The sequence below is a fragment of the Epinephelus moara genome, chromosome 10, assembly GCF_006386435.1.
Source record: "Epinephelus moara isolate mb chromosome 10, YSFRI_EMoa_1.0, whole genome shotgun sequence".
NCBI classification, from domain to species: domain Eukaryota; kingdom Metazoa; phylum Chordata; class Actinopteri; order Perciformes; family Serranidae; genus Epinephelus; species Epinephelus moara.
In genome coordinates, this window is record NC_065515.1 from 13,044,726 (window position 1) to 13,060,075 (window position 15,350).

A 15,350-nucleotide genomic window follows, 5' to 3' on the forward strand; every position below is an offset into this window, starting at 1 on the left:
CATGACACGTGTTAATTATGTTAAATAAATAAATAATCTAGTATACGTATTAACTCTCCAGTGAGGCTGGGCGGGGAAAGAAGAAACAAAACAGGCAGAGCAGGGCACCAAGGCCACAGTGGCCGCCCGATGGTCATACAATTTTCAGAAGGGCATGGAAGCCAGACAGAGGGGCCACGACGGCCTTGGCCGGTGAAATTCCTGTGCTGCTTAACACCCTCAGCGACCTTTAGAAATGTGTATCATGTAACCCCAAAACTAGCTGCATGGATTTGCATCCTTGTGCACATGATGCTGATACAAACAATACAAAGACTGCTCCAGATGTTTTGGCTTTACAGAGTCATTAGTGTTTAAAAGCTCCAGCTACAGAAATACCTTTAGGTCTGTCAACTGGTAGGATGAAGAAAGACCAGAAAGGAGAAACTGGGGAGAAAGAAGTAGTGAGAGATGGAGGAGAAGATGAAAAAGTGGGTTGGACAACATGCTCTGCCCTTTACCAATCTTGAAAGAGGGGCACCGGAGAGCAGTCTTTCAGGAATATATTAAAAACACAGCAGTAAAAGCACACCCATGAGGCGAGTGGGTACAAGCTGAACCCATCAAATTAATCTGAGATAAATTTGCAAGTCATCATCATAATTTAAAATGTTTTAGAGACAGAATAAAAGATCAAAGAATGAGAGAAACTAGTCTGATGACAAAGATGTACAATGAGAGGCAGGAAAAAAAGAGTAAGAAAGTGAGAAAAAGGGGGAGAGAGAGTTTGCATAGCAGACATATTTTGATAGACAAAGAAGAGGCCTTGTCAGGCCAGATAGGCAGAGAGACGCATAGAAGCTGGCAGATGGGAAAATGGGCAGGAAAGCAGCCAGCCAAACTCTATATGCTGCTGCAGTGTCATACAGATTGATAGATTCATAAATAATGAATCAAGAAAAACAGGTAAAATAAACTCAGTAAATAAATGTGCTGTCTCGTCCTCTGCCCCACTGCCTAATGGATTGTGCCTGTGCACATCTTTGCTTCAGTGTATATTTATGTGTGTCTGTGTTTCTGTGCATGCATACTCATTTAAGCAGTGTGTGGAGGCCCAGGCTACCATGGTAATCATTTACCTTAGCCCCATTACTGATGTTGTGTGATGATTAGGAGGGACAGCTTTATCCTGCCTCATGAAACACTCACATACACATGTGCATCCTTATGTTAGTCTTTTAGTGTGCATTATCCATGCACTCATATTCATGTGCTGTCCTCTATAACCACTAAAATATACAACCACATTTAGAAAGACACTTTATGTACTGAAAGTCATAAAACAACAGCAAAGATGGGAATTGCATTTTTTTCCATAAAAAAGGAGCTTAGCATAAAATGACAACAACGCAAGTTCAAGATCACTCACTTCTAAAAGTTCCAGGTGAAACATCAACACAGATATAGTGCAACCAGACTGAGCTTCATCACCTGCACAGCTGTGCACCATCAAGTCGTCAAACTTTAAAGGTGGCCAAACTCTTATCTCCCAGTAGGTAAATCGAACAAGTCTGGAACTCCCTCATTAAAGCAAACTAAGTCATAAAATGAAGTCATCATTTTCACATATTTCAAATATACTTTCCACAACCACATGTCTGGATTTTTTTAGTGCAAAATAAAGAAACTGCATAAAAAGCTAATGTTTTCTCATGATTTATAATTATCAGTGGATGGATACCAATCTGCTGTGGACTACGGTACGACCCATCTGTGCTGCACTGCAAAGGCAGAGGAAACATGTTTTAAATTGCACATTTTTTGTCTGAATCAAAATCAATCAACATTTTATCACAGAGTACTCCTGGTCAGCAGCCAGTACAGCTGACTGAGATACACTGACAAAAAGAGTTAAAAAATTTGCTTGAGAAATCCACTCATCTCAAAATGTTCTGCTACCAATGTAAGAGCAATAAAAATTAATTAACATTACACCTCTGGTTCCCTTTTTTCAAAGTCAAGGATTTTAAGTTACTGTACCTGAAATACGGGCTGTGGTTAACACAAGCTGGAGAGATTTTCACGTTTTGTTCTACGACATAAAATAAGTCAGTAAATACACCACATTTGAATGGTATATGAGATGCTTGAGATGCTGAACGTCATCAAACACAAAAACTTAGTAGTGCTGATGTGAAGCGTTGCGACCGTGGTGTGGTTTGTTTCTAACGTTAGCTTCTTACATCTGCCAACTGCATGTTGTATTTCTTGGTAAAGATGATCTTGCTGAACGAAATGTGTAAGTATCATAAACTTTTGTTTGCCACAGAGCTTGTTTCCTGCAATAATTCAATATCCAATGGAAAATCCAATTGCGTTTAGTCGAGGGAACCAGGGCAATGCAAATTTCCAGGTTGGCCAACAAAAAAAACATCATCCCTGCATCACTCTTAACAGTCGGTCAATAAAATATGTTAAATCAAATTAGGAATCGTAATAATAGAATTTTAATTGTCACTCAAACTACTTACAATTGTTTGGGGGAACTATAGGTGAGGCTTTTGTAGTGATGTTTATATGTCAAGCAACTGGTAAATATTTATTTTAATCTTAAGTATTCACACACTGTATAAGATTCCATAAAATGTGCACTGTATGTTCTCTATGTATGTCCATTTGGCATCTGTTCACTTAGATGCTTATCATATAACTTAGATGCTGTCATATTTTTCCAAAAGAAATCCTTTAGCTGCATACTGGACATTATCTGGAAAATGTAAAAGGGATTCACTGACAATAAGCTTCAATGAAAAAGGCACACATACAATACTTGCAAGAAGACAGCATTCACTGTATCATATAACACTGAATCTTATACACAGTGTAGGCAGTTACTGTATGCTTAGACAGCCATTGTATAGCATTATATACACGAGCAGTATAATAACATATGCCAGCAATAACATGGCACACAGTATATGCACCTCTTATACTATGGTATATAGTAGTACAAGATGGCTACCCAAGATGCCTCTGTTATTTGCTGAGTAAATACACTGTCATAAATTTAGTACATAAGGATAAAAACAGGCACAGGAATAAGTCGCATTGCTTTGGGTCAGTGTTTCATCGAGAGAATTGCTGGAAGAGGTTTTACAGCCCCCGCCAATATCATATATTAATACATTGACTAAAGAGAGCAAACAATGGACGCTGGTTCCATATGAAAAACATGGATTATCCAGAGGATGTGCAGGGATCAAAGCTGCATGATTGCTTTGGTTCTTAAGTCTTTCCTTCATTTTGATTTTTGCTTTTTCTATTTTCTTCTTTCAACCAGTCCATATATTGTAATATAGCAATCTGAGAGGAAGTGAATATTCAGCCAGTGAGCACAATACTTTCAATCTAATGGCTGCCACGAGGACACCTTTGGCCTTCATCTTGGGAATTAACAAAAGATGGGCCACAGCTGTGCTGCTTTTACTCCTGATTCATTCTGCACAGGTTAAAACTGCCAGTCCCGATCAGGCGGTGAGGCCCTCCATCAGTACCTCCCACTCACATTTCCCACTCTCCATTTCACTCTATCTCACTCCCTTCATGTCATTTCTTAATCTTCACAACTCAGTGACTCAAATATCTTTCCTCTTACTTTTTGACCCATCCCTGCTCCTTCTCCTCACTCTCTCTCTAATCTACATATCTTCACCATTTTCTCCCTCTTTTCCATTTTCTCTTTTCTACCTCCAAGCTGACTTCACAGAGCCACCTCCTGTCTGAGAACTTGCAGAAAGCACATTAAAGGATGCACACAGGCTAACTCTGCAGAGCAGTGTGACTCTTAACTGCAACCTCCAAAACGTGCCACACGTACAGTATGTATGTTTGTATGAGTCCCACAGCTGTCCAGGGAGCCACTATGGCTGACAAGAGTGAAAGACCACACACTCTCTGTGCTCTGCAGGCTCACTTTGCCCTCACTCATTCACGCACATCTACACACATAAATGCAAAGCTCTGAACAGTGCCAACAAAACTCTGCAAACAACAACACAACTCAGTGATGTGTGTGTCCCTACAAGCCCTTCACGGGTATCGGATACAGCCCCGCTATGGTTTTGGGGTTGTGGTGGGAAAGAGGGGTAGAGGGGAATTTAGTGTTTCACCTAAATGTGAGCTTGCTGCCTGGAAGACATCCAGTATACTGTTTTACTCTGAATTATTAACAGCTGCCTCTTATTGCAGCTGGGACTGAAATAGTTTAGAGGCCACAGACTATAGCTGTTGGCACATAACTATATAATTTATATTCCCAGCTACTCTGCAGCCATATAGCTTATTGTTATTTTCTCTATGAAACGCTTTAAGGCTGCGATGATGGACAAAACATAACCACTTAAATGAAGTGTCAGGTAAAATCTAAGTTTGATAAAAATGAAAAACAAAAAACTGTTACAAAAAACACTTGCAGAATCCTAACACAAAGAAATGGTAAATGTGTCGACGTGTTTGATCCTGCTGGTGCTAGCTCAGCTATATCCAGTGTCCTGGTATTCTGCAGGGCAGACGACAGAAGCCTTCACCGCTAGCTATCACCCTGACACTGGCTCCCTGAGCGAGCTCTACTGACAGCCCTCCTCTGCAATGCAAATACCCACTTCCACATGAGCAGGCCCATCACTAGCACTCCCCATACACTTGTATTCCATGTCATTACCCCCAGGGACCCTCACACACACTGTTCCTCTCCTCTACCCTATGCCTCATGCTGCTACCCTTATCTGGGATGGGAAGGGGGCTGGGGCAGACTGATGCGCTGGTAGCCATGAAGGAGGGCTGCCACGGGCCGTTTCCACTCATGCCTCCTGTCAGTCACATTCCTCTCCTTGCCCTCCAGCCATGTGTACTGTATTTCATTAGTCCTGATTTTTGCTGACAAATGCTGGCTGTCGTGCTGTGCAGCCCCCTTACCCCCCCTATGGACACTACACCAAAGCACGGCTAGATCTGCCTTACAAATGAGCTCCCTCTTGTTCCACCACACAAGTGTGCCTTTTCAATTGACCACGGATATACAGCCCATGCTGTGTGTCTGTGGACAGTGCAGATACCAACATGCATACACCCTCACACAGACAAGAGGATGGCTGTTTTAACTCTGAAGGTATGACTTCAAGCTGTCAACATGACCCTGTGCCTCCTTCTTCCTCCTCTCCTCTTTTCTCAATATTTCAGCTATTCTGTCACTTCATCTCGCTCTAATCTCTCACACACTCCTTACTCACCCCCCATCTCTCCCAAAGGCACAGGGTCCAGCCAGTGAGATGTCAGCTCCGATTAGCCACATTGGGTGATGCGTTTTAAGTGTGCCCTTCATTATTGAGTAAAGTGACATGTTCTCAGCTACACTTGCTTGTGCTTCCTAAACTGCCGTCTTGTCTGTTTGGATACCAAGTTTTTGTAAGCTAATTTTTTCTCCTCTCTCTTTCAATATAAACACACAAGGACACACATGCACGCAGACTCATACACACCCCTCTTTTCAGGGCCACAGTTTATCATCCATGTGCGCACCCCTCTGCTCACTCCCACTCCTTCTCTTTGTGTCTGCGGGCAGTGGCACACCTGTACAAGCCTGTACAGGGACCCATAGATGGATTGTCAGTCAGTATCTGGGCCTTGCCTCTTGCACGGGTCTGCACTGCCATGCCCGGCGGCCTGAAATAAAACCAGACTCATCTGGTTCGGCCCCACTGGTACTGGTGATGTTTCACAGTGCCAAACTGACATTAGATCACCTGAACTGCACAGCATCAAAATAAGTCAGACCAGCGCACGTTAGTATACAGGCAGTGACATTCAAAGTCAGAAACAAACCTACCTACTCACATACACACACAGTTTTTCCCATTACACACAAAACCAAGCTCTATAACCCAGATCACAGCCGTATCACATGATTGAATCTCACAGACAGGCGGGCGAGCAGTCTCCAGCCACAACCAGAAATAGGTTAAACAGACTAAAAATATCAAAAACATTAATAATTCAGCTTTTTTGCTAACCTGTGCTTCAGAAAAAATAGCACACTTCTCACTGTGAAGTGGCTTAACGGGCAGGGTGTGCTGTGGATTATTTTGGTATTTCAAGCAACATCTCCCCCCCAAGAGCCGGTTAGCGAGATGTGCCCCGAGCAGTGGGAGGGGAAGCAGCATTGTAATGTCATCAGCGCTAATGTCACAGATGGGGTCAAAACACGGTCATCTGTAACTCAATGAAAGTTTTGAAATTTTAGTAGGTGATTTGCTGCTATATACTGCAGTGTTTTACGTAATAAATTGTAATAAATTAGCATAAAGTAATACAAATAAAAAATGCAGCAAATACCTTATGTACTGTTTTTCCCACACAAATAATTCTTTAAATGCAGCATTTTTTTTGGGAGCAGTTTTACAGTAGCACTCCTTGTAACAATTTAAGAGAGACCATCGCATGCCGGTGTAGTACAGTATATACTGTATGAAATGAAATGAAATTTCATGATGAAACACATTTTCAGTGGGTGTTGTTTATTCTCCAAAGGCAGGTGCAGAGTGCAGATCCTGCTCTTTTTTCCAAATACCCTTGGAAGCCAATCCCCTGGGGAGAAGAAGGCTTCTCTAAATATGTGGCTAATCTACCACACAGAAAAACGAGACGAACAAAGGAGCGAGGTGTGTGTATGTGTGTATGTGTGTGTGTGTGTGTGTGTGTGTGTGTGTGTGTGTGTGTGTTAAAGGGGTACCAGAGGAGCAACTGCGAGACAGAGAGAGACAGAAGGTGGAAAACAAGCAACATTGTGATGGCTCCAGCAGTTACCCTGTGTGTTTTAGTCTATTTCAAGCCCTTCTGCTTCAGGGGTGTGTGTGTGTGTGTGTGTGTGTGTGTGTGTGTGTGTGTGTCTGAGCATAAGTGCATGTTCTAAGGGTGTGGGGATTCAGCTCCCTTAGGAGCACTCTGGTACAGCAGCTCTTTACTGTGCGTACATTACACCAATATGCCATTACGGCAGACGCACACTCCAATACACACACACACACACACACTCTTAAAGAAACTAGTTTTGTTGCGCTTACACACCTGCTACTGCCACTGTAGTAATATTGCTGCGTACCAGTGTACCACAGTGCAACCTATAATAGGTATGCATCACACTTAAAAAAAGTCAACTCACACTTGCACAACAGCCTCCAACATCCAGACTTTTTATGACACCACCTGCTCCTCCTATTCATCAGAGTGATTTGACTTGGGTAATACGTTCAGAGACAGCCCAGGTCACAGACATAAAACCATTAGAGTACCAGTATCTACAAAGCTCTCTTTATTCTCATCTCAATGGATCAACAAAGGTTATAAAAAACAGACATCAGAGGCCGCCTCCTGCAGCCGCTGAGATCAGCTGCAGCCATCCAGCTTATTGTAGTGCTGAGATCAGCTGGTGCTAAGTTTCTTTATGAGAAAACGGATGGTGTTCAAATGCTTTAACAGACATCTGGGTCCTTACTTATATGTTGTTTTTTTAATTACAGAGGCACAGAGATCTTACAAGAGTGAAACCCAAATAAAACATTTATGTTCACAGTCAGACATGCCCTTGGCTAATATAAAAAGGAGAAACATAGTATAGGCGGGGCAGTAAAGATTCAATAGAATTTTAATTTAAACTCACATGTTAAATTCACAACACATATCCCTGTTTAATTCATAAAGCAGAAAATGTTTTAAAGAAGAAAAGTCCTTGACCATGTCTGTTTTAACTTCCACTCCACAATGATCTTCCTGAGAACACATACACACGCACACAAACTCCTGTTACCCAAAGGCTTAATTCTAACGAGTCCCCTCTCCCTGACTACAAGGCCTCCAATCCTGCCAGCACCGATTGGCTTCATGCTGACCAGTCCGCTCCACTCCCACCCCCACCCCTGCCCACTCAACACAGCCACATACAGTACACACAGAATCATACAATACACCACACTCATGCTCTGCCAACCTTCACAGAGTGTAGCATTGAATTATTCAGCCTTTGCGGCAGCTCGGCCGGCACACAAGTGAGCTTGGCTGTAGATGATAAACAGGTGGATAGCATGCACGCAAAAGTATGGGTGTATATGTTATGTTTGTGTCCGTGCCTGAGTGTGTCTGTGCGTGCAAAGCCCAGTGGAAGGCTAGGAGGTTTGCAGCATGTCGAGGAATGGCTCCATCGCACGGCAGCCTCATTTCCACAGCACAAGGTCGGCTACTCTCCACAACACAGGCCCCTGCTCTGCTCCTCGCTTCTCATACATTCTATTATGGCTAAGCTGAGCCCTGGCACATACACACAATAACGCATATTTGTGCACGCGCACATGTATACAAACATACAGGAATTCATGTGCACTCACACAGCAGACAAACAGGTACGTGTGCGGCACGGGGCACAGCGCAAAAGTGAGAGAGCGGGAGAGACAGAAAGGCAGAGACGGAGGCAATTGAGAGGGAGGGGATCTACTTAGAGTGTTGACATTGCAGGAGCCCACATGTGTGTGCCGGAGCATAATCTTCTCCCTGCTCTCATTGGGTTTTTAATGCGGGTGCTATTTCCATAAACCTGCCTCCTGAATCACTGCCAGCCTCTTACACTCCCCCCAGGTCGAGCTGTACTAATACTCAGAGTAAATGCATGCAGCAAACACATTCCCACCATTGCCTCTCCAAGACAATCACTGTTGTACACAATGCTAGCATGACAAAAAGGGGAGGGTGGCATGTTGTTCTGTGCTACAGCAAATAGACTTGCTGCAGCGACTGAGATTATTCTTGGATCTGCTGGATTTGAGGAGTGGCAGTGAGAGGACAGAGAGTTTGAGGGAGAGGGGGAGGTGGGGGATTGAGGGAGGGATATAGGTTGGTGGATAGTGTGAAGGATGCAGGATTTTGTCATGATGCTGAGCTGGGTGGAGTAAATCTCCTGCGGACTTGTGTAGAGAGCTGTGACACTCACAAGCACACACACCAACTGCTGTAGAAGCAGCCACTGGGCCTTGACTGGCAGTGTTTTTCTGTGGTATGATTTTTAAGAACAAATCATGCCATGAAGGAATAATCAGTGTCCACATCATCAGGGGGTGCTCAGATTGTACTTGGTAAGAGAAAAAAAATGATTTTGAGGTTTTACAGTTACATATGCAAGCATATTCAGATACACAAAAGCACTCATATGGTTATGTAATAGAAAAAGTAGTGCATCTCCATTAGCAGCAAACAAGCACACAAATGAAATATCCCAGCCTCCCTGTCGTGGGCAGTGTGTGATCACGGCAAGCTGCCATGTGCACATGTTTTTCTTCCCACCTTTATACACCGCTATGTGTATCTACATAGGGCTGGCTGCAATGCAAAGCCAGCTTACTGCGCACACACAAACATACACAGCTAATAGAGCCAAGCAACACACACCTGGTAAACTGTCAGAGCTTCTCCTATTCGGTGGCCAAACTTATGTCGGGCACTCGTGTCCCCAAGGTTCCCATCACACTTCACCGCAGGAATCTATATTCCAGTCCAGTACACTTCCATTAGACCATACTGTTCCTTTCAGCAGCTAATGTGTAACAGGGGGACATGGATAATAACATCCAAGAACACAAGCGCTTCTTTCTGATAATAAGAGCACAGTGGGTTGTGTGAGTTTGTGTGTGTGTGTGTGACAACTAGTCCCACCATGCTAGCATCTGACTGTAAGCAAACACAGAGCATGCAGCCATCATTTGATACAAAGGAAACCCAATCCTTTAGACTATAACCCTTAAGATTTTAAATATTAAAACATATTTTTTTTAACAATTCATAGCCGGCATTTTTTCAATGATATAAATCCAGTGTGTTAGCATTCTGTAATTGCCTGTCTGAATGGTAGTTTTTGTTTTTTCCTGTAGAGGATTTATATACACACAAGCAAATCAAAGAAAACAATCCATGCACAAAACAAAGGGGTGCAGAAGACAAAGAAACATTTGACCATGAGATCTGTATTACCACATGGTACAACATGGTGGTGCTCTTTAGTATATTTAATCCTTTCAGGCCACAGTTTATTTGGAGGCTCTGTATAAAGATATATGAACTGATTGTCTTCTTTTGAATATCTGACAGGAGTAGACACTCAAGAAGCATTTGCTGCCCTAGTGGTTGATACAAGTATAATTTCAAGCTGAATTCCGTATTTTAAAACTCACTTTACATTACCAAAAGTAACCACAGGGAACGCAAAATCAACCATGACTGAAATCTTAAGGGTTATAACTTTAAAGCTGTAGATGGTAACTTATATAACATAAATTTCATTTTGCTTAAACTATCACTAGCCTATATTCACAGAGCACTAAATTAAACTGATAACCTGTGGAAAAAAATTTGTCCTCTGCCTATTATATTGCCTTGTAGCGCAGCTAATGGAATTACCACAAGTGCTTAAGTAAAACAACCAATAGGAGCAGAGACGTCACTATTATAGTTGTCATTTATGTCAATAACTGCTTGTGAACTGCGGTCAAACTGTCAGACTAGGCAGCACTGATTAAATATCAGTCAAGATACGGTAACTGCATTGGCTATTTCTTGCCTAAAATGTTTCCACAAACATAATTTAGTGCACTGTTTAGCTGTAAAATGAGAACTTGTGACCTGGTTGCCATGTTTGAGACGGTTGAGTTGAAACAAAACACTGTCCACCAATCGACGCAGCTTCCTCATTTTACAGTTAAACAGTACACTAAAATATGTTTCTGAAAACATCTGAGGAGACAAACAGGCAATGCAGTAACAGACTCTTGATTGGTATTTGATCAGCGCCTTATTTGGCAGTTCGACCACAGTTCATGAGCAGTGATTGACAAGACTGACGGCTGCGTTTGAGACTCCTTGGCTCTGACTGGTTGTTTTAGGTGAGTTAAGGTAGATTCTAACAAATGCCATTAGAAGCATTAGGAAGAGGAAGAGGGACATTATTTTTTTACAGACTGTCTTACGCATTTCTTTAAGATTAGAGTGACAAATTCAGCAAATATGACAAAAAGTTTCATAAAAGTTACCAACTGTAGCTTTACAGTATATGAAATACTCTTTCTTGCAGTCATCAGGGATTCAATGCTGTGCCGAAGGATGTTACAGCAGACAACTGTATGAACCCAAGCCTTCCAGCAAAAAGACTTACCCAAGAAACCTAACACTCTACCTCATGAAACTAAAGTGTGTGTATGCTGCTATGTGTGTACACAGGTGGGCTAGTTTGTGCTCGATGTTCCAGCAAAGGGCACCGCATGAGATTCAGAATACCTTGTTAGGTAGGACAGTTTTCATATATGGTTCTTACTCATTAGCAACAAGTGAAGTCCAGCAGGATTTCGGTGGTTGACATTAATATTTCAACATTTAAAATAACAGATAACTGGGTAACCACACCAGTCCAAGCCCTCTGCGAGAGAGCGGCAACGCAGGGGTTAATGACAAAATGCAGACGTTAATAACTCATAACTCATCTCTGGAGAATTTGTAGTTTACATTAATTACAGCATAGCCCCTGGCAAACTGCATATCAAGCAGGATTTTGCAAACAAACAACTGGCATATCTACTTACCATCAAGCAGTGAAGCAACAGGGGTCATATCGCAAAAGATTTAGGAGCAGGGAGGCTCAAGAGGGAAGGACAGGAAAGGCGACGGGAGGTAGTCAAATGCACAAACATATTTTTACACACATACAAAAACACACACAACCCAATGCAGCGTGGCATTTATTTTAAAATACCCTGAAGGTATCTTTCTCTAAATTCAACATTCTTTGAAACTAAATCTCTCCTCAGCTATTGGTTCATCAGTATAAAAAGGGAGTATATAGGATGTTTAAGGACACTGGCATGCTACTACAATAGTGTGTAGCTGTTGTTGTACCTACATGTGCTATGTGTGGATCCAGTACTATAGCACACACTGTTTCCTTGGAACACTGGTGTTTGTGTGTGTGAGTGAAGTTGAAGGGAAGGGAACAGCAGAGCAGCCTCGTCTGTGAGGCCTGACACCCATCAACGTCTGCCTGTTACATTTCTATGACACGCTCTGTCTCAGGAAGAGCAGCGGCAGAGGAGCAATGGGAGAGAGGGGAGACGGGAGGATGTGGAGTGGACAGGGCTGGGTGGGGTAGAGGGGAAGTCAGCAGGAGGGTTAAAGCAGGACTGAAAGGTACAAGATAAGGGTTTTATTTCTCACGAGTGATACAGGAAGAGTTACCACGTGTGTAGGCTATGCACGCAAAAAACAGAAAAGCTTTCAGAGCTCATGTGGAGAAAATGCGACATGCAAGGCTGTGTTTGCTAATTCTGAATGTTCTCTATGAATCATGGCTGTACAATCATTAAATGTAAATTTTTTGGTGTTAACATTAAGTGATGCTGTTTATAGTAATGTTGTTTACAGCACTCCATTCAGATGATTGTTAAACCTTTCAGAGCCCAGATGGTTTGGAGATCTGCTCTTCTCTCAGAACACATTAAGAAAAGGAGGGGGTGCAGGCAAGAGCATCAGACTTGTTAGCGTCTGTCTGTGCCCTCATGCCCCTCATTTATACATGCAGCCACATCAACCATTTAATCCCAGTGGTAGGTCAACCCTTATGGACGCCCTGCCAAGCTGGCAGGGGGGGGGGGGTGCGTTATTAATGACTATGAGACGTGAGAGAGAAACTCACTGAAAAGCCTGACTATGGACAAAAACAGTAAAAGAATCAGAGAAGCCTCCTTTTTTAACACATTGCTGAACACAACCTCTCATGAACACATCCCCTGGCATTATGTGAAATAACTTTTTTTTCCCTTTCTCCGTCTTCCGTCTTATTATTCAAATGCAGAGGAAAAAGTAGGAGAATAACGCCCTCCAGCCTCGCGCTTGGCTAATTTGCAGAATAAACGAAACAACTTGTTTTTCAAGAGAGCCACCAGAAAAATGTTCAAAGTTTGTGGTAGTTGCATTTGCATGTTTAACTGAAACATGTGCCTTTTGGCTGGGTTTCTCCGGCTCTTTGTCTTCGATCAGAGGGGGGTGTTGGGGGTGAGGAGGGGGGGGGGGATCTTTACTGATGTTTCTCCCTGGTGTTGGCTTGATCTGACCATGTTAAGCCATGCTGCCTCTGTGGGGAGCCGCTTCTACCCACCCCTCCATTCTTCTGTCTCTTTCCGACATGCTTCCCACACACAGATATGGCTATGCACAGGTGTACATACTTACACACAAATGCAAACACCAAAACAATGAGAGAAATATAATTGTAGGGCTGAGATTTCTTCAAGCAAAAAATGTTGCATGTGTCGCAAAAAATGTTGTTGCTTACTTGGCTTATTTTAATTTACTTTTATTACTATGTGACCATCACCCTGAATGTCCCTCCAAACTTTCAGACCAAACTCTATATGGTAAAGAAGGAATGAATTGTCAAATATTCGTATTGAACAGCCACGTCTCATTTAACTGACATAATTCTCAGTCAAGTACAGCCCTATATAATTGTGATTAAATACCGTAATAATCATAATAATAATACCGTAAGCACAGTTGAACACGTAGTAGAGAATTTTCTCTTTATCAAGTTATTTCAGTATCATTAATCTCAGCTCTGTCTGACCATTTTCTGTTGATCACATCTTTCCAGAAATGCAGAGCTTTGCCGCCCCCCCAAAACTGTCACTCTATGGTACTGCCTCAAAAGTGTGAGTCAGAGTGGGACTGATCAATGCTGGCAATATCCCCTAGAGAGCAGACACATGGAAAAGTTGAAACCGGGCCTTCAAAAGGCTGAGCTATTGATTGAATTGCTTTCCAAAGTGTTTTTCATCTCTGGGACTATACGAGGAGAATGCCGGCTGGTGTGCAGCCGGGTGCAGATGGCATGGCTGACCACCATAGAGAGAGAAGAGACAGAGTGAGTGGAGGAGGGGAGAGGGACAGATAGAGAGACAGACACTTACCCCTGGCAGTGTTTTCTGTTCATGGAGGGCGTTCTGGGCTTTGATGGCCGACTCTCGGGCGCAGTAGGTGAGGAATGCACAACCTGCGACAGAGGCACATCACATATAAACTCAATTAGAATAAAACAAAATTTTAAATCTGACTTACACAAACAAAAACAATCAAAACATTTAAAAACATTACAAAAAGACACAGCAGTTTGAAAGACATATCAGCTGAGAATATTAGGAGAGTAATGAAATTACAAAGCATTAGGAAATAAAGATGTTTGGCTTGTTTCATAATAATGAGCAATCAACACAATTAAGAATCCAGATCTGTATATAGGGTCTCACGAGTTAGCAGAAACACAAAAATCCTTGCAAACATTTCTTGGAATAAACAGAGCAAGTAAATGAAAACGGGCATCTGTGCAATTCACCAGGTTCCATGTGGACAATTTACTATGGTGGCAAGGGGAGAGGGGGAAAAAACAAAACCACAACAAAAAAGTAGGAGATGAGCTGAGAATTCTTTGGATGAATTGCCAGGCCTGTCCAGCCTCCCCATCCCCAGTGCCATGTCCTGTCAAAAGCTCCTAGCAGCCTGGCCAGCGTCCCCACCCTGAATGGTTGTGACAGCAGCGGAGACAAAAGAAACAGGACTGCAGGAGAGTATTGGGGGGTAAGAAAGGAGAGAAGAAGGGATGAGGATCAGTGTAGGGATGGAGGAAGGAGGGAGATACTGACAGAGAAGAAGGGAGAACAGGACGTGGTGTTAAAACTCTCCAGGGTGAATGCCGCCATGCATGCACACACACAACATCTGTCAAAATCACTGAATACATAAAAAAGAGAAGAGGAGAGGAGAAGAGAAGGGAGGACGAGAGATGGAGAGAAACCAGATGGAGTATTGAGGCAATCATTTTCCCCCTGACTGTCTGAATAAATAGATTTGCTTGTGTTCTATTAATGAGGTTCATATGGGTTACCATGCATCATATTTCTGCCACTCTGAAGATGGTTTATTAGCAGCCACTGCATTTTGGATCTCATTTCAACAGCCAAATGTATTCAGTGGGTGGTGATGTATTAAGTGTCTTTACACGGACAATATTCCAATCTGTTTTTCTTGGTGTATACGAGATCATTTTTACCCAACGTTCACCATCCATTTTTGTTGTGTGCCTGTGCATGTGTATCGCCTTTATCCGTTTCAGTAACCCTTGCACTCTGGCTATGTCTCCACTGTAACCTCTGCAGAACTGCATCAAAAAGGAGGGTTAAAAAGCCATGTCAGTCATTGATCCATTGATTGACCTGTAACCTGCTTTTCCTTGCTAC

The 15,350-nt window shown here is 42.7% G+C and overlaps 1 protein-coding gene across 10 annotated transcripts in view; it reads right to left on the reverse strand.

Annotated features, from left to right (window-relative positions):
* Window positions 1–15,350, reverse strand: part of celf5a (cugbp, Elav-like family member 5a) — a 227,463-nt gene that overhangs the window by 192,349 nt on the left and 19,764 nt on the right. For all 10 annotated transcript variants that reach the window (XM_050055317.1, XM_050055315.1, XM_050055308.1 and 7 more), the window contains exon 2: window positions 14,028–14,110. In XM_050055317.1, coding sequence (XP_049911274.1) covers window positions 14,028–14,110 — 83 coding nt within the window. The remainder of the gene's footprint in view (window positions 1–14,027; window positions 14,111–15,350) is intronic.